This window comes from Microplitis mediator, chromosome 9, assembly GCF_029852145.1.
Source record: "Microplitis mediator isolate UGA2020A chromosome 9, iyMicMedi2.1, whole genome shotgun sequence".
Classification (NCBI taxonomy): Eukaryota; Metazoa; Arthropoda; class Insecta; order Hymenoptera; family Braconidae; genus Microplitis; species Microplitis mediator.
Window position 1 is genome coordinate 7,493,546 of NC_079977.1, and position 22,898 is coordinate 7,516,443.

General features: G+C 28.7%; 4 protein-coding genes and 1 long non-coding RNA gene across 9 annotated transcripts; 2 read left to right on the forward strand and 3 right to left on the reverse strand.

The window, feature by feature from the left end:
• Window positions 1-316: 316 nt before the first annotated feature.
• LOC130675022 (uncharacterized) lies at window positions 317-1,204 on the reverse strand. The gene is made up of 2 exons (XM_057480477.1): window positions 1,072-1,204; window positions 317-760 (listed from the first exon to the last, which is right to left on the reverse strand). The coding sequence occupies exons 1-2, from the start codon at window positions 1,087-1,089 to the stop codon at window positions 338-340; spliced, it is 441 nt and encodes a 146-aa protein (XP_057336460.1). The 5' UTR covers window positions 1,090-1,204; the 3' UTR covers window positions 317-337.
• A 3,871-nt stretch (window positions 1,205-5,075) lies between these two features.
• Window positions 5,076-9,566, forward strand: LOC130674295 (proteasome subunit beta type-5). The gene is made up of 5 exons (XM_057479590.1): window positions 5,076-5,292; window positions 5,407-5,563; window positions 5,651-5,863; window positions 8,683-8,916; window positions 9,392-9,566. The coding sequence occupies exons 1-5, from the start codon at window positions 5,149-5,151 to the stop codon at window positions 9,487-9,489; spliced, it is 846 nt and encodes a 281-aa protein (XP_057335573.1). The 5' UTR covers window positions 5,076-5,148; the 3' UTR covers window positions 9,490-9,566.
• On the reverse strand, window positions 9,540-10,872 carry LOC130674296 (uncharacterized). 5 transcript variants are annotated; one of them, XR_008991013.1, is made up of 4 exons: window positions 10,817-10,872; window positions 10,636-10,706; window positions 9,810-9,915; window positions 9,594-9,730 (listed from the first exon to the last, which is right to left on the reverse strand). It is a non-coding gene; the product is annotated as an uncharacterized LOC130674296 (long non-coding RNA). The 5 variants fall into 5 exon arrangements; XR_008991014.1 differs by having other exon boundaries at window positions 10,811-10,850; XR_008991015.1 differs by lacking the exon at window positions 10,636-10,706 and having other exon boundaries at window positions 9,540-9,730; window positions 10,817-10,845.
• Window positions 10,495-17,061, forward strand: LOC130674293 (methyltransferase-like protein 17, mitochondrial). Its single transcript, XM_057479589.1, has 10 exons — window positions 10,495-10,645; window positions 10,852-11,142; window positions 11,256-11,427; window positions 12,750-13,146; window positions 13,271-13,424; window positions 13,487-13,630; window positions 16,173-16,259; window positions 16,322-16,463; window positions 16,573-16,711; window positions 16,773-17,061. Exons 2-10 carry the CDS (start codon window positions 11,098-11,100, stop codon window positions 17,059-17,061), a joined length of 1,569 nt encoding a protein of 522 aa, XP_057335572.1. The 5' UTR covers window positions 10,495-10,645; window positions 10,852-11,097.
• LOC130674292 (methionine--tRNA ligase, cytoplasmic) lies at window positions 16,715-22,556 on the reverse strand. Its single transcript, XM_057479588.1, has 5 exons — window positions 22,354-22,556; window positions 21,551-22,279; window positions 19,911-20,509; window positions 17,659-17,895; window positions 16,715-17,573 (listed from the first exon to the last, which is right to left on the reverse strand). The coding sequence occupies exons 1-5, from the start codon at window positions 22,393-22,395 to the stop codon at window positions 17,216-17,218; spliced, it is 1,965 nt and encodes a 654-aa protein (XP_057335571.1). The 5' UTR covers window positions 22,396-22,556; the 3' UTR covers window positions 16,715-17,215.
• Window positions 22,557-22,898: the final 342 nt, after the last annotated feature.

A 22,898-nucleotide genomic window follows, 5' to 3' on the forward strand; every position in this document is an offset into this window, starting at 1 on the left:
TATTTTGTTTGATGTTAATTTTTGACGCAGAGCAATTGTTGCATATGGATTACATTTTGATACCTAGAACGATACTTAAACATTTTAAATTTAAACTGGAATTAAAAAAAACAAAATCTTAATCACAAAAGATAATTCTTTCAAATTATTTTTTATAGTACGATGAGAATCTATGGCTAGATAAGAACACTAAAGTAGCCGTAGGACTCTTAAATTGGGATATAAATTAGAGAAATTAGATAGTTTAGCTTTAATTATTTTATTTGATTTAATAATGCTTTTAGATACAAAGTATGAAATTTTTTTTAATACGGAGTAATAATTGATTAATAGGTAATTACAAATCAATCTCGTGATGACTATCCTCTCTCAGCAGCTGGATATCTTCATCGCTAATTTTCATAAGTTTATCGATAGCTTCTGAATATTTTTCTTTCATTTCGAAGTAGAATGTTTCGTAGATCGTACCCTTGATGATTTCTCTTGCCTTTGGACATTTTTCAAAGTCTAGAATCAGCCTTTTTGCTGATATGACAGTAACCGCACGGTACTTGAAAAAGTCTACTCCTACTGCTTCTTTGAGTGTTTTACCATCTAACATCAATTCGATCCCGTTTTTAAAATCGGCTTGTAATTTACAAACATGATCAAGTCTTTGAAAGCAAAAGCTTGCATATACTACACAGCGCTCTTGAATATCTCTGGAATGCATAATCTTGTACAAACAGGCTCGTGGACAACTGCATTCGAATTCGGGATCCTGAATATATTACAAAAAATTAAATATTAACAACAAAGTAAAAACATGTACTTATTTTATTTTAATGATACTGAAGTTAGCCGACGTTTGATAATTTTAGGATTTTTTGAGAAAGAATAAATTATAAGAAAAAATTATTTGAAAAAAAATTGCACCTGTAGTTTTTAAAATTTTCTACATGTGCATATTTTTAGTTTTTGTTTTTTTATAATTGATTTGTTGAAAAAAAATCCGAAAATTACTAGGTGTCTGCTAACTTCAGGATCATTTATTTTAAAAAACATAATTATAAATTAATATCTTAAACTTACCCATGGTTCTGAAGTCATGTCTTTAGTTATCCTTAAAACTTTCGATAACTGTTCTAATTACTGGTTGAACGTGGAATTTTTATAACCTAACCTTCAATAAATATTTTATAATCTCCGTGCAGTAAATGGAAACTTTCTCCATGTTTTTCTTTTAAAGCGGGAAAGCCGTCTGAGATACAAAAAAAAGAGAATATTTTTTTTTTCAGAGTAGCTTCTTTAACAAAATTCTTGAAATTTGTGACATTATTAAGCATCATTCCAAGGATGTTCTGCTAAATTTTCATAAAAAAACATTGAAAAATAAGTCAGTGGTAGTGGGGAGAACCGAGTCACCTAAAAAAAAAAAAAGTCTTTATACCGTAGGCAGGATAATTCATCACTGCCTCATCTGAATTCAAAAAACCAAAAAGATTTCTTCAGTACATAAGTTCATCTTGGATTTGATCGAAGGAATAAACAAAAATATTCATTTTTGAATTTTTGGTAAAAGTGCCATCAAAACATTCTGAATTTTACCAAAAATTGCTTCTTTTGTTTAATTAAAAAATAAGTAGTTATTGAAGAAAAAAAAAATCCTTCGTTCTAATCCAAGATAAACTTATGTACTCAAGAAATCTTTCTGGTTTTTTGATTTCAGATGAAGCAGTCATGAGTTATCTTGCTCACAGCATGGAGACTTTTTAACTTCCCGCTAAGAAAATTGAAAATTTTCAAAAATTCGGGAAGTTATTGGTTTCGGTCCGATTTACGAAAATCGAATTTTCATCAGATGTCGACGTTTTGAGGTCCTAGGAAGCTATTCTGACTAATTTCGAGATGATGTCCGAGTGTATGTATGTATGTATGTATACGTACGTACGTATGTAAATACCTGTATCTTTTGAACGGATGAACCAATTTTGAACTTTAAGGTGTCATTCGACGCGGATTGTCAATATCTTGAAGCTGTAAGAAAATTGAGCTTGATCGGTAGGGCTCGTTCAGAGATATTCCAAAAATAAAAATTTTTTCAAAAATGTTTTTTTTAGATAACTTTCATTGTGCTGGAAGGATTGATTCCAAAATCGACTGGGCTCTAAAGCTTTATAAGCCGCTTCGAATGCCTCCTCAACCATCAAAATCAGTTCATTCGTTCAAGAGAAACCGTTGTCGAAAGAATTAAAAAAAAAAAATTTTTTATTTTTTTTGAAATATCTCAAAAACGACTCGATAAATCGAATTCTCAATTTGATCAGCTTTAGAACTTGATAAAACGCGTCGATTGCCACCTTAACCGTCTCAATCGGTCAATTCGTTTGATTTTGATCGATATCGTTGGAGAAAAAATGGTGAAAAACGTTTTTTTTTCGAAACCAACAGCATACAAAAGTATTTCCGAGCTCGAAAATGTATTCACAATAATGTTTTCGAGGTTCTTGAGTTCGAAAACAGCGGGAAGTTTTAGGGCTGGCCCGCAGGGTCAACTGATAGACCGATTTTTTTTTTTTAATGTGGATCGGTTCTCCCCACTACCACTGGTTTATTTTTCAATATTTTTTTATGAAAATTTAGCAGAATATTCTTGAAATGATGCTTATTAATGTCACGAATTTCAAGAATTTCAGGAAAAAAGGTACTCAGAAAGAAAATCACGAAAATATGCTCTTTTTTTTGTATCTCAGACCTCTTTCCCCCCTTAAACATATGAACATTTTCAGAAAATGAAAACTTAGATCGCTAGATTATAGAGTAATACATAGAGCCTTATTCTTTATTTTGCGTTTAATGTTTTTGTTTAAGGGGGTATTCTGGTCTAGAAATAAAAAAAAATCGATTTTTTTTTTTTTCATATTTTCATAGTTTAACTATTTAAGAATATAACTACGAGAGGATTTTTCAAAATTCAAATTATTTTCGGAGAAATAAGTATTTTGCTGAGCTGGCATCCAAACCAGTTGGGCTGCAACTAATCGAACAGAAGACATAATGGATTCTCCGACTACCTGAATCTATATTTCTTAGTAAGCCTTTTTGTTCCTATATATATATATATATATATATATATATATATATATATATATATATATATATTAGGGTGGCGCAAAAAAACCGACTATTTTTTTTTTTTCAATCTCGCATGAACATTTGTTGGTTTACGATGTTTTAAGAAGCCTCTCCACAAATCAGCTCGATAAAAAATTTTTAAGAGGTCGCTCACGAATTTTGAAAATATCGAAAATGATCGAAAGTAGGATTTTTATTAAAAAAATTTTTTTTTTCTCGTGGCAGCAATAGTTTATATTTGTAAAATCATGACTATGCTGAAAATTTCAGCCCAAAATTTAAATATTTAAACGGCGCTCAAGAATTTTGAATGTTTCCGAGCGCAGTCTCTTGGACGTTTTTGAGCGACCCTTAAATATTAATAATAAAGCTTCTCGATTTTTTCACCATCAATTTGCATGACAATGAATGGAAATATAACCCGAGAAATAGAAATAATAAGTTATTTACATACTTTTTTATTTTTTAATTCAATTTGTAGGTTTTTTCGCTTATTCAAAACTGACCGAATTTCATTGTTTAAGACTGTTCTGTATATTTTTGGTTATGCAAAAGTTATATTTAAGTGAAATGACAACAATTGAGTTATAAAAACTAATTCAAACTATTAATTACATATTATCAGTTAATATTCGAAATTCTTGAGCGCCGTTTAAATATTTATATTTTGGGCTGAAATTTTCAGCATAGTCATGATTTTACAAATATAAACTATTGCTGCCACTAGAAAAAAAAAATTTTTTAAATAAAAATCCGAATTCCGATCATTTTCGATATTTTCAAAATTCGTGAGCGACCTCTTAAAAATTTTTTATCGAGTTGATTTGTGGAGAGGCTTCTTAAAACATCGTAAACCAACAAATTTTCATGCGAGATTGAAAAAAAAAAAATAGTCGGTTTTTTTGCGCCACCCTAATATATATATATATATATATATATAACGAGGAAGGTCCGATGTATGCAGCAGGAATGGCAGATTGAATAAATGTAAGTTAAAAATATAATTTTATGACTTAGACTGCAAAAATTTTACTTGAAACTTTAAACGCGTTTTTCTCAGAACTGTCTTTTTGAATCTGATACCCATGATTTCTCAGGTTCTACCGAACCAATTTTCTTGAAATTTTAAGAGAGTCTTCTTTAGGGACTTGTCTATAGTCGGAACTACGGCCATCCCCAAATTTTCATTTTTACTATTTTTAAAAAATCGAAGAATGTCCAAAAAAGTGGTACAAAAATTTTTTTTTTCTTTAGGCAGTCGCCATTTTGTCAAAAAATTTTTTTCCAACTTTTCCGTAGTTCCGGCCATTGCGACATTATTACAGATTAATAATCTTCCTTATTTTTTGGTTTCAGATTGCTAGGAGAGTTAAGATCGTGGGTATGGTCAAGCACCAAATTTTTGAGACTCCCCACTTCATCAGCTGATAATTAACTGAATTTTGAATTTTTTTTACTTTTTAATTTTTTTTTGTATGCTTCTCATGTGAATAAATAATATATAAAAAAATTGATAGTTAAAATATTGCTTGCTTTTTTTTTACAGCACTTCAAAAATTACCTAAAATTCATGCCTCTAGACCAGAATACCCCCTTAAAAGAAAAGCTTGAACAAAAACTGCTGTGAACCCTCCCTGTTTAAAAAATCTCATAGAATCCAATAGATTCTTATAAATTCCCGTATAGATTTTATAAGAATGAATGAGTTCTATGAGAAGTGCTATAGTTAAGTATAGGGACTTATACACACAGCTATAAGAATCTATCGGATTTCTTAAGCAGGGCTCTTTGAATGTAACCGTAAAAAATTCCCACTTAAAGCTGTAACCATCGTATGATAAAATAGGAAATGTTGTTTTCAACATCTATAGTTTAGTTTCATGACAATGCTGCCAACCAAGTGAGACTTTGAACCAGCGTGAGAATACGTTTTTCACTCTCAAAAAAAAAAAAAAAAAGTTTTTCATCACAAATCACAATCACAATATTCACAATTGTAACCGTGACTTGACCAGTAATTTGTATACAAAAAAAATGGCGCTCGTCGATGTCTGCGGTATAAATTCAATAATTAATTTAAATTCATCTAAAGAAAACAATAAATTGCGTAGTGAAATAAATAACTACACTTATAATTTCACTAACAATCTATCGCTCGCAGTTCCTCCTTACTCAAACGTAAGTACAATTAATTTAAGTCAAAAAAAATTTCCTAGCCCCAAAATTGCAGCATCATCCCGAAATCCATAACTAATTAAACCAACAAATTAATAAAAACAATAATAAATTCAGCCAGCAGAAAGTCTCGCAGCATTAACGAGCACCCCAGATGAGACTGGACGTAATATTAAAATAAAATTTGATCATGGAACCACAACCCTTGGGTTCCGGTATCAAGGTGGTGTCATTTTGGCCGTTGATTCACGTGCCACTGGTGGTCAATTTATTGGTAATTATTTTCATCCAATAGATATTTTATTATTTATAAATCTAAATCATAAATCATATGTCAATTAATGTATTTGTAATTAATTAGGGTCACAAAGTATGAAGAAAATTGTTGAAATAAATGATTACTTGCTTGGTACACTTGCTGGTGGTGCTGCTGATTGTGTTTACTGGGATCGTGTACTTGCTAAGCAATGCCGTCTATACGAATTAAGAAACCGTGAACGTATTTCTGTTGCTGCTGCGAGTAAACTCATGTCTAACATGGTTTATGATTACAAAGGAATGGGTTTATCAATGGGTGAGTATTTTTTTAAAAATGATTTTATTACTGGGACTATAATTATCCGAGGACAAAATAAATTATAAGGTAAGAGCCCCTATACCCGCTCAGTACCATTAGTCGCTCACTTTAACTGTTTAAGGCGTTTTTTTTTATAATTTTAATAAAAAAAATATAACTAAAAACATTATTATTGATAAATAATTATTTGTGAATCTAGATATATATAAATATGATGTATCAAATTATTTTATAATAGATTATAAATTTAAATTAAATGACTGTTTTTGAAATCGCACAAAGCCGGGCATTTTTTACTTCAATGTTCATTCGTTAGATTAAATTTTGGTTACGTCAAATTTTTTAAGAATTCTTATAACTATATCTTGTTAAATATGTTTTTAAAATTCATGAAATTTTATATTATGAAAGAATAAAGTAGTATAATTTATAAATTATTTGTCCAAACCAATCAACTTATCATAGTTCAATTGATATTGTCTTTGAGCGACTATTGGGCCATGTGTTGATTGAGTAATGGTACATCACAACTTTATGAGTGTAAATGTAGCAGACATAAGACAATTTTTAAATTACATATAAAAAAATAAAACTATTAAATTGATAAAATAAAAATAAATGCATGTACTGATTTTAGAATTTTCAAAAAGTCCATTTTTTAGTTTTTTTTTAAAAACAATTTTTTATTATTAATTTTAAATTTTAAAAATTGTCAGATGTCCGCCAACTTTACTGTCATCACAACTTTTAGAGAGCAACTATGGGTACACTCAAGGACCTTATTTAAAAAATAAATAATAATTAATTATCAACATTATTCTTCAAACTTAAATTTTATTTCAATACTCGAAACTTCAAAAAATAACTATAAAAAAAAAATATAGTTTTTCATTTTATTTATTAATTTATATTGAGTGATTTAATCTTATTCCAATGAAAAGTGAGTCGGTATAGGAGAGCTTTTATCTTAATTGAAAAAAATTTTTTAAATCTTCGTGCAAATTGTCATAATCCTGATGTTAACAGACAATTAATAATTTTCGAATTTTTTTTCAACAATTTAATTAAAAAAAAAAAAATAAATATATACACATGTAGGAAATTAAAAAAACTACAGGTTTAATTTTTTATTTATAATTTATCGTTATGAAAAAAACGCAAAAATTATCAGACGTCGGCTAACCAGTATCATAAATTTTTCAAATAATTTTTTTTACTTATTTAGGTACAGTGACATTTTTACTAAAAATAAATCTACTAGTCTAAAAATCTATCAATTATTTTCGTGATATTATATTTTCGGTTATTTTTACTCTCGTTATTTCATCGGGTAAATAAAATTTGTTCGGTGAATATTTCAACAGCACATAGTGTGTTTGGTTGCTTACTCAGAGTACGTATATTTTTGTGTATTAAATTATTTTAGAGCAAAAAATAAACATAAATGTGAATGTATGATAGATAAATGTGCTCAGGGTAAGCAACCAAACACGTCAATACATCACAGAGAATTTGAAAATTAAAAACTTTGCTGTCAGTTTTAGAATTACTGTTCAAAATTCAATGAAATTTGACAAATTAGTAATAAAAAGAAAAAGATCCAATTAAATTTTTGAAAAGCTTTAGATGACTGGTAAAATTGTGTGTTTTACACATTTAACACTGAGCTTCATGATAAATCACAGATTTCATGGAATTTATTGGTTTTCTTTAGCTCTTCAAAAGGGGGGTCAGAGCCATTGTCCAAAAGACATTCGTTTGATGCAAAATATTTGATATGCGACAAGTTGTTGAAAAAAAATATCGATGAATAAACTACAAGAATAAAACTTAAGGTTTGTAACAGTAGAAATTTACGAAACGAAATATTATCGAAAAAAAAATCTAAAATGTAAAACACATCGAAATACCATTTACAGAAAATAATTAGTTACAGAATAGTAAATACTTGAAATTAAATGAATAAAAACAATCATTGTCATCGAGACATATAGTTCTATTACCTACAGATTATTTATATTGTGCATTACCAATTACCGTTGGGTAAATAGGTAATAAAACTATATAAACTTCATGTTTCGATGATAATGACTTTGTTTATTTATTTCAGTTCAAATATTTACTATTCTGTAAATAATTATTGCGATGTGTAAATGGTATTGCGATGTGTTTTACATTTTAGAATTTTTTTTCGATAATATTTCGTTTCGTAAATTTCTACTGTTACAAACCTTAAGTTTTATACTTGTAGTTTATTCATCGATATTTTTTTTTGACAACTTTTCGCATATCGAATATTTTGCATCAAACGAATGTTTTTTGGACAATGGCTTTGGCCCCTTTCAAAAGTTCAATTGGATCTTGGTCAAATTTTATTAAATTCTAAATAGTAATTTTAAAACTTACAGTACTAACTTAAGTTTACCTTTTTTTGAATTTATGAATTCAGAACCAAAAACAATAATTGACATAAGTAACCTTGTTCGAGTTAATAAACTCTTATGTAAATTATTTTTTAATTCATTAATAAAAGTCATTTTTTAATTTTTCGTGACTTTTTTTGACTCCTGAATTTTTAAAGCTTAGGAAGTTAAAATACATACAAAATAGTACTAAATCTATAATTATTATTGTTCTCGAATTTTCTTAAGTTCAACTCAAAGGTTTAATTGTCTCCATTTAAAAATTCACTGGAATAAATATTTTTTTTTTTACACTCGGGTCACTCGATTATTTTGTCTGGTCAAATGTTGCAGGATGATTTCAAACAAGTGTTGATTGGAGTATAATAATTTAATTAAATTGAATTTATTTAGGTATGATGATTGCTGGATGGGATAAACGTGGACCAGGACTCTACTACGTTGATTCAGAAGGCACTAGAACAACTGGTAAAGTTTTTAGTGTTGGTTCTGGTTCTGTATTTGCATTTGGTGTCCTCGATTCCGGTTACCGCTGGGATTTAACTGATGAGGAAGCCTATGATCTTGGTAGACGCTCTATCTATCACGCAACACATCGTGATGCTTACTCTGGAGGAATAGTTCGAGGTATCATTATACTATTACTTCATCATTTATATTTTTGTTTTTATTAAATAGTTCAATAAGATCAGATTAGATATTTAAATAGTAAATAATTTATCAATCCTATGTCTGAAAAATATTTTAATTTTTAAATACATTTTTTACTTTTTATTAATTGATAAAATCCTTAAGCAGTATTATCTTATTTTTTGATTTCTGAACAAACTATTAAAGATACATAAAAATTAAAAGATATCACTTTTATAGAAAATTATATTTTCTGTAGAAAAAATTCTTATCATTTTCAAAGTGAATCTAATAGTTTTGATGATAGAAATTTTTTAAGTAAATATTCAATTTAAAAAACATATTCAGTAAAATTATTAATAAATTTTATAACTCACTGCTTAATTAAATAAAATAATTAATTTAAATCTGACAGTTCGATATTTTCTAATTAGTAAACTTATATTTAATTAAAAATAATTTTAATTTACAGTTTATCACATGAAAGAAACCGGATGGGTTCGCATTTCCGACGACGATTGCAAAGATCTCCATTACATGTATCAAGAAGAGAAGAAAAATGCTGCTTAATTAATAAATGAAATTGTATTTTTATTAATTACCTATTAAATGATTAATAAAATAATAAATCTTTATACTTACTCATAGATTATTTTATTTTATTTAATACAAGGAATGTATCTTTTATTTTTAATTACACATTATCTTTTTTTATTATCTTTAATAACTTTTCTGTAGTAGCCATATTTTGTTTCAAGTTTTTTAAATTCTTGTCTGTTTCATTTGCGAGTTGTAATACTTCTTGAAGATTCTGTAATACAAATTATTTATTGTATTGACACATTTCATATTGGCAACTAATGATTAAAAAATATTAATTAAATACTAACTGTTTTAATTGTTTTGTAGAGTAGTTCAGTTCTTTCTGCTGAGTAATTAGATGTTGAATTTGATCCAGTTGTTGATTCATCAGCCATTTTTATAAAAATTTTTTTACTATAAGAAATTATAATTATTTATTTAGTATACATTGCAATTATTATTAAAAAAATCAATATATATATAGCAATCTATCCATATATTTTTAAAATAATAAAAACTTCTGGTCATCTCTATGATAAAAAAAGTTACAGGGTAAAGTACCATTTGTGGTCATTTTAAGGCCAGTCTTTGCCACTTAAAAAATTTTAATTAAATAATTTGCAATGTACGCAATGACATAATTAATTTTTTTAATTCGTTTAACGACAATTTTTCTAGTGTATTAGAATACAATTACTTTCTATACTTTTTCATTAATTAAAATACAATATTAAAGGTCCAAAAATAGAGTACTGGCCACAAATGGTACTTCTACCCAACATCAAATTTGGTATAAATGGAAAGATCTCGAGTTTAATTCGCGCCTTAAAATAATTAAAATTTTCTATAAAATCATCTTCGATTTTTACTTTTATAAACTTTGTTATTGGAAAGAAAAATAAATTATTATAAAATCAATGAATTTTTAGAAAAAGTTTATCGGATTTCAAAACTTTGAATCAAAACTTTTTTAACAGAATAATTAATAATAAAATAATTCGAGAAACAGTTAAATTTTATACCTATTTAATATATGTAATAATTATAATTAGGCAGCTATTAAATTTATGAATCGACGTCGAATAAATGTGTTAATTGTCTGCTACATTTATAATCATTTTAAATTTAACTTACAGAAAAGCCGGTAAAATTTTAAATAATTTGAAATATATTTAAATAAAAATTTGTTTCTTCAATAATATTAACTACAAAAAAAATAATTATCATTCGTCGTATATTAATATAATTAATAATTGTATTATTGTTATTATTATTATTATTATTATAATTATTATTATTATAGAATAACCATTACTGTAATTTATTTATTATGATTTTATAATTTTGTAGGTTAGTGTAACGCACATGGTCCTTTATTACCGATAAAAAAAAATAGTGCAAGTAAAAGTTTAACAATTTGGTGCTCAGTATTCACTGATATTTATTTTGTCAACAATTAACAATAATTATAAGTAAAATAAATTATGACAGTTACATGATATTTAGAATGAGAATAAACATAAAATTTTAATTAAAATAAACGTTTTGTTTAAATTATTTTGATTAATAAATTCATTTGTTACTGGACTCAAAAAAATGTTTAAAAAAACTTATTTCCCTTTTAAATTATCAACACGACAGGTAACTAATTACTTAAAATAATCAGTACTTAGATACAATAAACTTTTAATTATTTTCAATTATTAATTATTTATTATGTATGAAAGTTGCTAATTATTTATTAAAAATTTCAGTGCTCGGCGAAACCTCAAAAAAAGTTAAAACCGATAGTGATATTAAATGAAAAGATAAGTAATTTAATAAAAGAAGATAAATTAAAACCACGCAAACAACCTGGTACTATACTGAGAACAGTTGTTAGATTACCAGAATGGTTAACAAAAGCAATGAAACGAGCTTTAGATGGTATTATTATAATTAATTATTTATTATTATTATGATTCATGTCCTTAGAAACGTTGGCTATTAAAGTTTCTAAGGACATGAATATTAATCGATCGTAGGAACTAGGACTATTAATGATTACAACAATTACTTATTCAACCAACGTTTCGTTGTTAAGAACTTCGTCAGAGTCTTTAAGTTGAAGTTATGATGTACCTGAAGATCGGAACGTTTTTCGCGCAACAAAAATGAAAAATTTATGCAATTTTACTGCTTAAGGGGTAGTTAGTGGTGGCCTGCAATTTTTGGCTGATATACTAGTGCCTATGCGAAACATTTCAAAAATTTAGATCCAATAGATTTTTAGTAGATTTTAAAGAAATCTAACTATTGCATTTGTCTTCATGACGGAATTTTAGAACAATTTTGCTACCTTTGGACTGAACTCGACGAGCTTAGTCAGGAAATACATATAGTTCAAAAGTTTATAAATGTATGTATTTATATATATTTATACGATAGAACGTAGCTTGCCATAATGATAGCGTCCACAATTCTTAACTGATTTCAATTAAATTCAGCACCCATTTTCTGTAGACGATTATCGAGATCAAGTTCGAAGATGAGCAAAATCGGTCAATTAGTGTAGAAGTTATAGGATATAAAAATTTTCAAAATGTCAATGTAACATTTTGACTAAATGTTAATTCATATTATTTATTATTTAATTAAATAAGAATTAAATATTTTCCAGGTAGACATCATTGGAAAATCTATAGACCTTCTTTGATGTCACTGGTCGACTCTCATAGTTTTTAAATTTTGTTTGAAGGGTTTAAATGTAAATAATACAAAATTAAAAATGAATTTAAGTATATTCTTAAATAAAACATTAAATTTAAAGTCAGTCGGTCACCGGACAGAGGTCCGGGGCCTTAGATGTTCATCGGCTGACTGCCTGTCTGTCTCCCCAGATCCAGTACAAAAAATCGGTCGTTTAGTTTAGAAATATTTACAATTAAGTTTTTTTAAGTAACGATAAATTATATTGCCATCACTTCTTTCTCTGATAATTTTTTAATCAAGAGACAGCTTGATACCGAAATTTTTTTTTGAGAAAATTGCAATATTTTGACTGCCAAGTGATATTTCCTACAATAATAATTTGCAAAAATTGATAACTTTGATTAGCTGTCGTATGAACCTAAAGTAAAAAGTCTAAGAACATAATTAGCAGCATTATTAGTCCTGATTTCTACAGATCGATTGTTTATTATGTAGGGATTTAATGCTCTTTAAAAAATACAATTATTATTAAATATTTTTTGACATTTTCTTTGTAGAATATCCAAAAAAGACAATAGTGGAAGATGCAGCAGGACTTTACCGTCATCTGAACGGTCGACATCCACCACCAGAGCAAGAGTTGATTAATTTAAAGTACTTTGAAGTAAGCAAATCGTTGAACGAGAACAGTAAGTATGTGAGTGCATTGGACGGTAATGATGAAGAAATGCAAGAAAAAATACATCGTGACACTGTCAAAATTTTAAAACGTAAAATCCATCCTTGGGCACCTATTCAGTATGACAAATATCGTGGACTGATGTACATGGTCGCACGTGGCTCTCACGATTACGCTATTTTATACAGAATATTACTAGAAATAAAAGAACGTGATCCGGGTTTTAAACCCAAAACTTTGCTAGATTTTGGTTCTGGTATTGGAACTGTTTCATGGTAATTTTTAAACTAAAAATTTACAAAATAAAAAAAAATTTATTAAAGTATTTTATATTTTGTTAAAACAAAATACTTTTTATTGCACTTAATATTTATAGTAAAAGTTAATGCATTTTTATAGGGTGGCATCACAATTTTGGACAAAATCATTAAATGAATATTTATGTATTGATGCATCTGAGGAAATAAGTAATTTAGCTGAATGGTTTGTTAAATTATCGCAACCTAGAATAAGAAATATATTTTTCAAACAATACTTACCAGTGACAAAAAATGTAAGGCATTTATTTTTTTAGTGATTAATTATATAATGAGTAAGTTGATGACTTAATTACAGCCTACATTCGATATTGTGGTGAGTGCATTTACTTTGATGGAGCTGCCAAGTAGAAAGTCACGCATTGAAACAATATTAAATTTATGGAGAAGAGCCGATAGGTACTTAGTACTTGTTGAACAAGGAACCAATGCTGGTTTTAAGGTGATTTTTTAAATTTATTTGTTAATTAAGACTTATTGGTTTTTTTTAATTATTCATAAATTTTTTAATTATTAAAATTATTGTAAAGAAATTCTTTATGATCTTATGTGAGTTAAAAATTTAACATTCAAAATTAAAACCAAAAATTTGAATTTGAATAAATTAATTTAAAAACTCGCAAATAATTCGAAAGTTTATGAGTCCAAGTAGCACACGGCTTTTTGACATCTATAAGATAGCAGTTTTGAAGCTGTTTTTTGATCTATCGATAAGGCGCCAAAATATTGACAAAACAATCAACTTGATGTCATAAAAAAAATATCTGTTAAAAAACTTGACACAAACGGCGGCAAAAATTTTCTATGACTCGTAGGACCAACATCGGTACGTTTTATTTATATAGAAAAAATTTAGCTTTGAGAGAAAATAGAATTTGTCTTGGCTCTTTAAGACATTTTAAAGTTGTCTCTATGCTACTTGGGTCTTTTGAACTACTTCATTTTTCGTCTTAAAAAAGTCATCTCAATTGACAAGTCGGTCAGATGACTTATTTAATAATTATTTTCTATCAACTTTTTGCCGCCGTTTGTGTCAATCTTTTTAGCAGGTTCTCATTTTTGATGACATCAATTTCTGATTGTTTCGTCAACATTTTAGTGTTTCATCAATAGGTCAAAAAGCAGCCTCAAAACTGCTATTTTATAGATGTAACAAAGCCAAGTGCCTCAAGTAGCAGCATTTTGTGACCAAAATGTTGACAAAGTGATCAGAAATTTATATCACCGAAAAAATATCTGCTGAAAAGTATCTTCGAATTCGCACCTGCCAACCTTATGTTGAGGCGTAAAAGAGAAATCAACCAAAAGCTACGTAGTGAATGAACCACATGACAGAATAGCGAATCTTATAAATACTCTAAATGGTGATGTTGAATTTTTTGGTGGCGCGTTTAACGCATTCATATCAAATATTAAGACATTTGCTTATTTATATCTAACGTTCTAAAGTTTTCTCGTTTTTCTAATTAAATTTTAATTAATGTTATTTAATTTTATATATTCTCTTTGATGTATATTGCCGATAGGCGTAAGTTGATAAATAAATAAATAAAAGACTTGACACAAGTGAAGACAAATATTAAACTGCAAATAAGTCATTTAAACGAATTTTAAATGAAACGACTTTTATAGAACAGATAAAAGAACACAAATTATTTATGACCCTTCGGACTAACATTTTTATGTCTTATTTACGTAAAAAAAACTTGGCTTTGAGATAAAAAAAAATTTTTCTTGTTCTTTTTAAAGACATCTTTATGACATCTTAAAGTTGTCTCTGTGCTACTTGGGGTACTACTTCCCAAGTAGCACAAAGTCAACTTTAAGATGTCTTTTAAAAGGATAAGACAAATTTTTTTTTGTCTCTAAGCCACCTTTTTTAATATAAATACTAGGGTGTTTCATATTTAGGCGATATTTTTTTTTTCCGTCCTACCTGAAAAACTAACAATTTATGGAACAAAAAAAAAATTCCCGCTTGAAAACAATGCAGAATTGAAAAAAAATTTATCAGAGATAATTTGTAGGAAATAAAATTGTCTACAAAAAAGATTCTATAGCATTTTATGATAAGTCCGATAGTTTCGCCGGAAAAGTAAAAAGATCTCGAAATTTACACAAACTTGACTTCGAGCTCCAATAACTTTTGAACAGATGGATTTATCAAAAAATGATAAGAGACTTTTTTTGTAGAGCATTAAATTCCCTACAAAAATGTATGCTAGGCTTATTCGTACAATAAGCCATTGCTGAGGTAAAAAATTCCAAACTAAAAAAATTTATTTTTCCCATGTTATTTAACCGGGAAATCGAATTTTTCGATGCGCTAAGCCCCTAATTGACTTAGAATTTTTTTTCAAGCGGGAATATTTTTTTTTGTTCTATAAATTGTTAGTTTTTCAGGTAAGACAGAAAAAAAAAATATCACCTAAAATGAAACACCCTAATAAATACGATCTGCAAATGTTGGTTCCGGAGACAGAGACAGTTGTGTGGTTTTTCCTGTCTTATTTTAATTAAAAAGTCATTTAGATGACTTATTTTACCACTATTTGTAATTTACTTTTTGTCGTCACTTGTGTTAAGTCTTTTAAGTAGACATTTTTTCGGTGACATAAATTTCTGATCGTTTTGCCAACATATTGGTGCCTTATCGATATGTCAAAAAGTTGCCTAAAAACTGATATCTTATAGATGTCTCAAAGGCAAGTCTGCTACTTGGGTTGGGCAAGAATCTAATTTATTAGATTCAATTTGATTCGAACACTATTGGCAAATTTCTAATACTTATAAAAGGAAATTTTTTTTTTTTGTTTTGAAACCCCAATAATTTTTAAATTAAAATCAGAATTGTTTATATACATTTTTGTCATATCTGCATTAATTAAACTAGGATTTTAATTTTTTGACTGAAACTTTATAATTCAAATTTCAAAGTCTGTAAAAAAAAAAAAAAATATTAAAAATGAATCATTTTTTTTCAGCTCATCAATGAAGCCAGAGAATTTATAACTCATTTAATAGATGTCCATAAAAAACGTGAATTATATGAAGCTTTTATATTTTCACCCGTAAGTTTTTATAAAATTATTTATTTTAAATCGTTGAATAATTAATTATTTAAATTTCATAGTGTCCACATGAATTAAAATGTCCAAGAGTCAATGATGGAACTAATACACCTTGTAATTTTGAAGTGAGATTCTTTCCAATGAGCCATAATAGAAGGGATCGTATTTTTAGTGAACGTTATTCATATATAGTTTTTAAAAAAGGTAATTTATTATTTATTTTTTAATTATTAATTACTCGTTTTTGAAAATTTTTCATGGATTATTTTTTATTTAAAAATAAGTTTGATAAAAAAAATTTATATTTATTCAGGATCTAGTCGAGGTGATGATGAAAAATGGCCAAGGATTGTAAGAGAAACGATTGTACACTCAGGCCATGCTATTTGTCGTATGTGTACCTCTGAAGGGAAATTACAAGAAATAATATTTTCAAAATCAAAACACGAGAGGTATTGTATTTAAATAATTTTATTTTGTTCATAATTATATGAAAATTATTTTATTTTCTAGACCTTTGTATTATTGTGCGAGAAAAAGTCTTTGGGGTGACCGTCTTCCCATTGAAATTAAAAATAATGAAGTAATTGAAAAAAATATTGATAATGCCACTGCTGAAATAACAGAAGACAAAGAAATAACTATTGAAGTTGCTGGAAAAAGTATTGATGATGTCACTGACGATTTAACAGAAGACAAAAAAATAACTGATAAAGTTGATGAAAAAAATATTGATGATGTCACTGATAATTTAACAGAAGACAAAAAAATAACTAATGAAGTTGATGAAAAAAATAATTAAATTTAGAAAAAAATTTCTATTGTAAATAAAAACGACCCACTTTGTTTTTATAAATTAAATAAATAATTACTGAAAAAATTTAAGTAGAAAAAATTGTCTAGTAATTGAATTTAATTAAGAAAATTTACAAAAATCAAATAGATTTTTATGTAAATTAATTTTTCAAGTCGGCCATTGATTTTTCTAAATCAGCCACTGGGTTTTTATTTTGTTTACTTTGCTTCTGAGTTTTTTTATTTTTCTTAACTTTTTCTTCTTTAACGCCACCGAATTTTTCACGGAAAGCTTGAATTTCTTTGTCAGTGATTCTAGTAAACAGCGGAAATGATTTGCCAATTTTATGCCCCGGATACAATAAAATTGTCACCGTGTCTGGTATTAATCCGTAGTGAGATTCAAGACCTAGTTGAGATCTCAAAGCTAGTGATATCATAGGCATAAATGGACCAATCAGCGATGACAGCAGACAACTTAAATTGCAACAAATACCCGAAACTGTTCCAGCAATTTTTCTGTAAAAAAATAAAATTTATGTTTCAATAAGATAATTAATTAGTGAATGTATTAATCAAAGACAATCAATAGTTTTAAACATACTTATCGTCATCATTTCCTTTAATCTTAGCCCAGGGTTGCTGTGCTTGCAGATACTGGTTACCGAGTTTGGATATTGATAAAATTATTTTCAAACTATCACGTAACTTAGCTTGTTCCATTAATAAGTTATATTGTGTTAATTCACGTTGTACATGGGCCAATAAATTGTATTCCTCGTCACGTAGTTCTATTTCTTGGATTACCCCATCGTAATTTTTCTCAGCAAATGCAAGCGATCTGAAATTAATTAATAACTTATTTAACAATTACTGGTATATAATAAAAAGGTGTAAAAAAAATTAATTATGAAATAATCCAAAGCATTTACTGTAAGTGTAACATAAATTTAAGACAGCCCCGGGTAAAAAAACATGATATGATCATAAGTGATTATTATCAATACTCAGATTTGATCAGATCTGAAAAATGATCCTATTTGATTACGTATGCTACGTTTTGGGAAATTACCCCAAATTAATTAAAAATAAAACTAATTCTTAATTATTAAATTTAATCCAGGTTTGGCCTCGTTAGAGTGTCTATAGACCCCCGGTGGGCCCTGGCCGTCGATTAATCGATTTATTGTTAATTCATTTAATTTTCGCGATTTAATTTATTTTCGATGCCGGTTCCAACTCCATATTTTTATTATAGCAGGTGAATGGTAGGAAAATCGGCAGGAAACTTGAAGGAAACCCGAACTGCTGTTGAGCGCTCAGGGTTATAGGACAGGGTGGAACAGCTGATAAGCGCTCGCCCCTGGATGGTAATAGTGTTATGGACAGGCCATGGTGAAAATGAAAATATTGGGGGTGCCAATCGGCACCCCAAAATAAGGTTGAATTAATTTAGAATTAATTGTAATTTATTAATTACTTATGGAGCAGAAGTTCGAGCTCCATGAGCTATAAAGCCAACAGAGTTGACAAAATGTTGACGCTGCATCTCAGGTTCCCTGTGAGAGAATCGTCGTGGCCCGGGTCTCATGCATCGTCACCTGTTTTGACTACCCGCGAGCCACGGCGACTTTCTTATCGTAACCGATTTCCGTTACATTGCGTAAAATTAATTTAATAAAAATAATTAATTTAATTTAATCAATAAAATATTACGGGAACGTAACACTTATGATCATATATGATGAAATCTCTTCATACATATAGATTAGGGTGTTTTAAAAAATAATAAATTTTTTTTTCTTCCCGGAAATAGGTTCAAAAGTTTCATTTAGGTATAAAAATACGTCTGTGAAAATTAGAGCACAATATTAACAGGAGGTTCCGCATAACATTTTTCTATTTTCCAAAAGAATAACATGGAAAATTTTTTCTGGCGTCTTTTGATTTTTATACCTAGCTAACGATGCACCGTCAGAAAAATTTGCAGGCATGTTTTTGTAGAGAATTAAATGCTCTACAAAAAAAGTATCTTATCATTTTTTGATAAATCCATTTGTTGAAAAGTTATTTGAGCTTAAAGTCGAATTTATATTAAATTTTCAGATCTTTTTTACTTTCCCGGCGAAACCATCAGACTTATCACAAAATATCATGAGACCTTTTTTGTAGATAATTTTATTCCCTACAAATTACATTCAATAAACTTTTTTTGAATTCCGCATTGTTCTCTAGCTATTTTCATTTTAATGTCAAGCTCATAAAAAAATAGTCTTCTGATCGGTTTTAAGAGCTTGACATTAAAACATAAAAAAAAAAATCAAATTTTTATGCTCATATATGGCTATATATGCACAGATAATCATGCCGTTTATATTAAATTCTAAATAAAGTATTTTTATTTAAAAATTTTCAAAGTCCCGCTCAAAGTCCAGCAGTTTAAATTTATTGTATTTATGTCTGATAGAAATTTTTTAAAGTTAGATTTTGAGTTATTTTTCTTCAAGTTTTTCTTTCAAACAAAAACTCTGAATGTAAATTAAAACTTGAGGCTCGATACATTACTCCATAATCTGTCAAAATCTTTTTATTTTTTGAAAATTTTTATTTGTTAAAGCAAAAAATGTGGATAGAGTTTCCATTTACTGTGAAGTGAAACAATGATAGAATTGTTCGTCAATTTGAGCGCAAAAGAGAAAAAAGTGATAACTCATTTCAAGGAAATATAATTTCAATAGTAGACAGAACAATAATAAATTTTTTGGAGTAATAAAAATAAAAATAAATGTTTTTCGCGGAGCATTTATACGCCTTAGAAGCTGAGGATTTTTGAAAAATGATAAATTATTTATTTACCTGTTAACAAAGTTGCCAAAATTGTTCAATAGTTCACTGTTAGTTTTAGTCGCTAAATCGGTCCAGTTGAAATTGGTATCTTGACCTTCGGGACGGACATACGCTAAATAAAATCTCCAAACATCAGCAGGTATTCCAGTATCCCGCGCATCAGAGCCAAAAACGCCAACACCTCGTGACTTTGAGAATTTAGTATCTTCGTAATTAAGATACTCAACGGCCATGATGTGTTTAACAAGAATGTATCCTTGATTAGCAGCTAGCAGAGATGCGGGGAACATTATTGCGTGGAAGGGTACGTTATCCTTAGCCATGAATTGATATAGTGAAACATCCATTTCCTTTTCAGGCTTCCACCACTGCTCGTAGTCTTTGTGGTAATTTTTCGAGATACTCAAATAACCAAGAGGTGCATCGAACCAAACGTAAAATACTTTGTCTTGGTATCCATCCAGTGGGACTGGTATTCCCCATTTAATATCACGGGTAATGCAACGTGATTTCAATCCATCACGTAACCAAGGTTTTGCTATTGCTCTGGCTACCGATGACCATTTACTCTCAGCTTTTGTGACCCACTCTTTAACTTTTGGTTCAATCTAAAAATAATTATTTATTAAAATTTTCGTAAATGATTAGAATTCTTTGAACTTAAGACCATTCTCAGACAGTGTCCCCTTCCCCCACTTTTTAAAAATTTACAATGACTTTCAACTGTCATAAGCGTATCAAAATTTTATCAATTAATTTAAAAAAATGAAAGCATTCATTGATTGTTGATTTAAGTTGTTAAAGGGAAACACTAGTGTGAAATTTTGAAAAATTCAATTTTTTTTTTATATAATTCGATAGTCTATAGCTTCAAAAATGACATACTAAAATTTCTAGTGCATATCTCGAATAGTTTTTTTGAGTTACAGCCACTTATCGGTTCTCGAAAATACATTTTTCCAAATTGCTGCAGTTATAACTCGAAGACAAATCATCCGATCAATTTGATTTGAATTGCAGCTTTTTCTATACATATTTCTACGTACCATGGACTCCAGTTTTTCGATCAAATCAAAAATGTAATTTTGGCAGGCCAAAAATCATCAAATTTTCGCGCGAAATTTGAAATTTTTTTTAAGAACTTCACCATTTTGTTAAATTTAAATTTTTCTCTTAGCCCGAAGGTTGTGGTACGGGAAATACCTTCTAGTTTAATAAACTTTTTGGTTTTTTTTATTTCCGGCACTGTGAAGGTCGCTATCACTGCAGCAGTGGGGGATTTTTTTTTTTTGGAGCATTGAGAGATTATGAATAACTCGCTGAATTTTGAATTTTTCGGTCCAAAAATTTTATCTTGTATTCACTATATATCCTCAAATATACCCTTAAAACATTAAAACATTCTATGCAGTAGTTTTCTTTAAAAAAATTCCCAAAAATCATCTTTTTTTCAGGCGATCACACTAGTGGTCCCTTTTAAGCTTAATGATTTTTCAATAGAATTGGAAAGAGATAATGAAGAGTTGTGACTGGGTGAAGATATTTATTAGTAAGAATATGATAGTGAAGTTGTGATACGGGTAGATCTGTTTATAGAAGTGACAAACACCCCTTCAGGAATGAAAGATTTTTCTAAAAATAAAAACTACCTTAGGAAGATCCAAAAAGAAATGTTCCGAGGATTTAATGACCGGTGTCTGATTGCACAATTTACACCTCGGATTAATTAACTCCGGGGCATTAATCAGATGACCACAGCCATCACACTGGTCACCTCTCGCATCCTCATATTTACAATCAGGACAAGTTCCCTCGACGAAACGATCGGCCAAAAATTTTTCACAGCCCTCACATCGCAGCTGATCAACTGTATCAGTGAAAATGAACCCCTCGTCTCTGACTCTCATAAAGAAATCTTGAACAACCTCCGTTTGTTCTTTAGTAGTCGTTCGTCCGAAACGGTCGAATGCGATATTGAACCAGCTGTAAACTTCGTTATGAATGTTGTAGTATTTATCACATATTTCTTTACATGACATCTTTTCTTCAAGTACTTTAGCTTCCGTAGCGGTACCATATTCATCAGTACCTCCTATGAACAAGGTGTTAAAATTTTTCTGACGACAATAACGAGCAAAAATGTCTGCTGACAGTACACAGCCAATTATATTCCCTAGATGCGGAATATTATTAACATACGGTAGTGCTGAGGTTATCAAAATATTACGTGCTCCTTTTTTAGGTAGCACTGGATATTCTAATTTATCTGATGTCAATTGGGTTTTTTTTAGCCAATTATTTTTAATTGCATTTAATTCGTCTTCTGTTATCGACAATTCTTCGGGCTCTTTATCTTTTGAATCATTTTCTTGGCTCACCTGGTTAAAAAATTCAAATGAAATAAATGAATAAATTACTTCATCAATAATATTGATATTATTTCAATACTTACTTTGCATTGTTTTGAATCACTTTCAAGAGTTGTAGTACTCATTTTTGTTTATTTGTTAATATAATAAATAAAGAGTTTAGTTTTAGGAACCCGGCACGTGTGACAGATTGCACCAAAATGTACACTTACTTACAAATATACCTATAAATATTTGATGGTGTTGGACTATGATGGTATCAAATGTGTAAGCTACACGGAGAAACGGAAATGATGAAATAGTAAATTTTTGTAGAATGGATAAAGGTGATTTTTCAATGCTGACGTCGTACGCTCGTTTGGTCACGTGAGAGATTTTTAAATTTCGCGCCAAGTGATTCAGTTCAGAGTGCATTTAGAAATGCGCTGCGAGCAGCTGCAGACCGTGCAAGTTTTTTTTTTTTAATTTTTAAAATATTTTTCTATTATATTCTGTGGCCATTTCATTTTGACTTACAATTTTTAGTTTTCTCCAACTTCTAATAATTTATTTTTCGAATACTCAAATTTACCGCGCAAGTAATAAGAATAATTATTAAATTATTGATGAAAATAAAAAATTTCGAGTA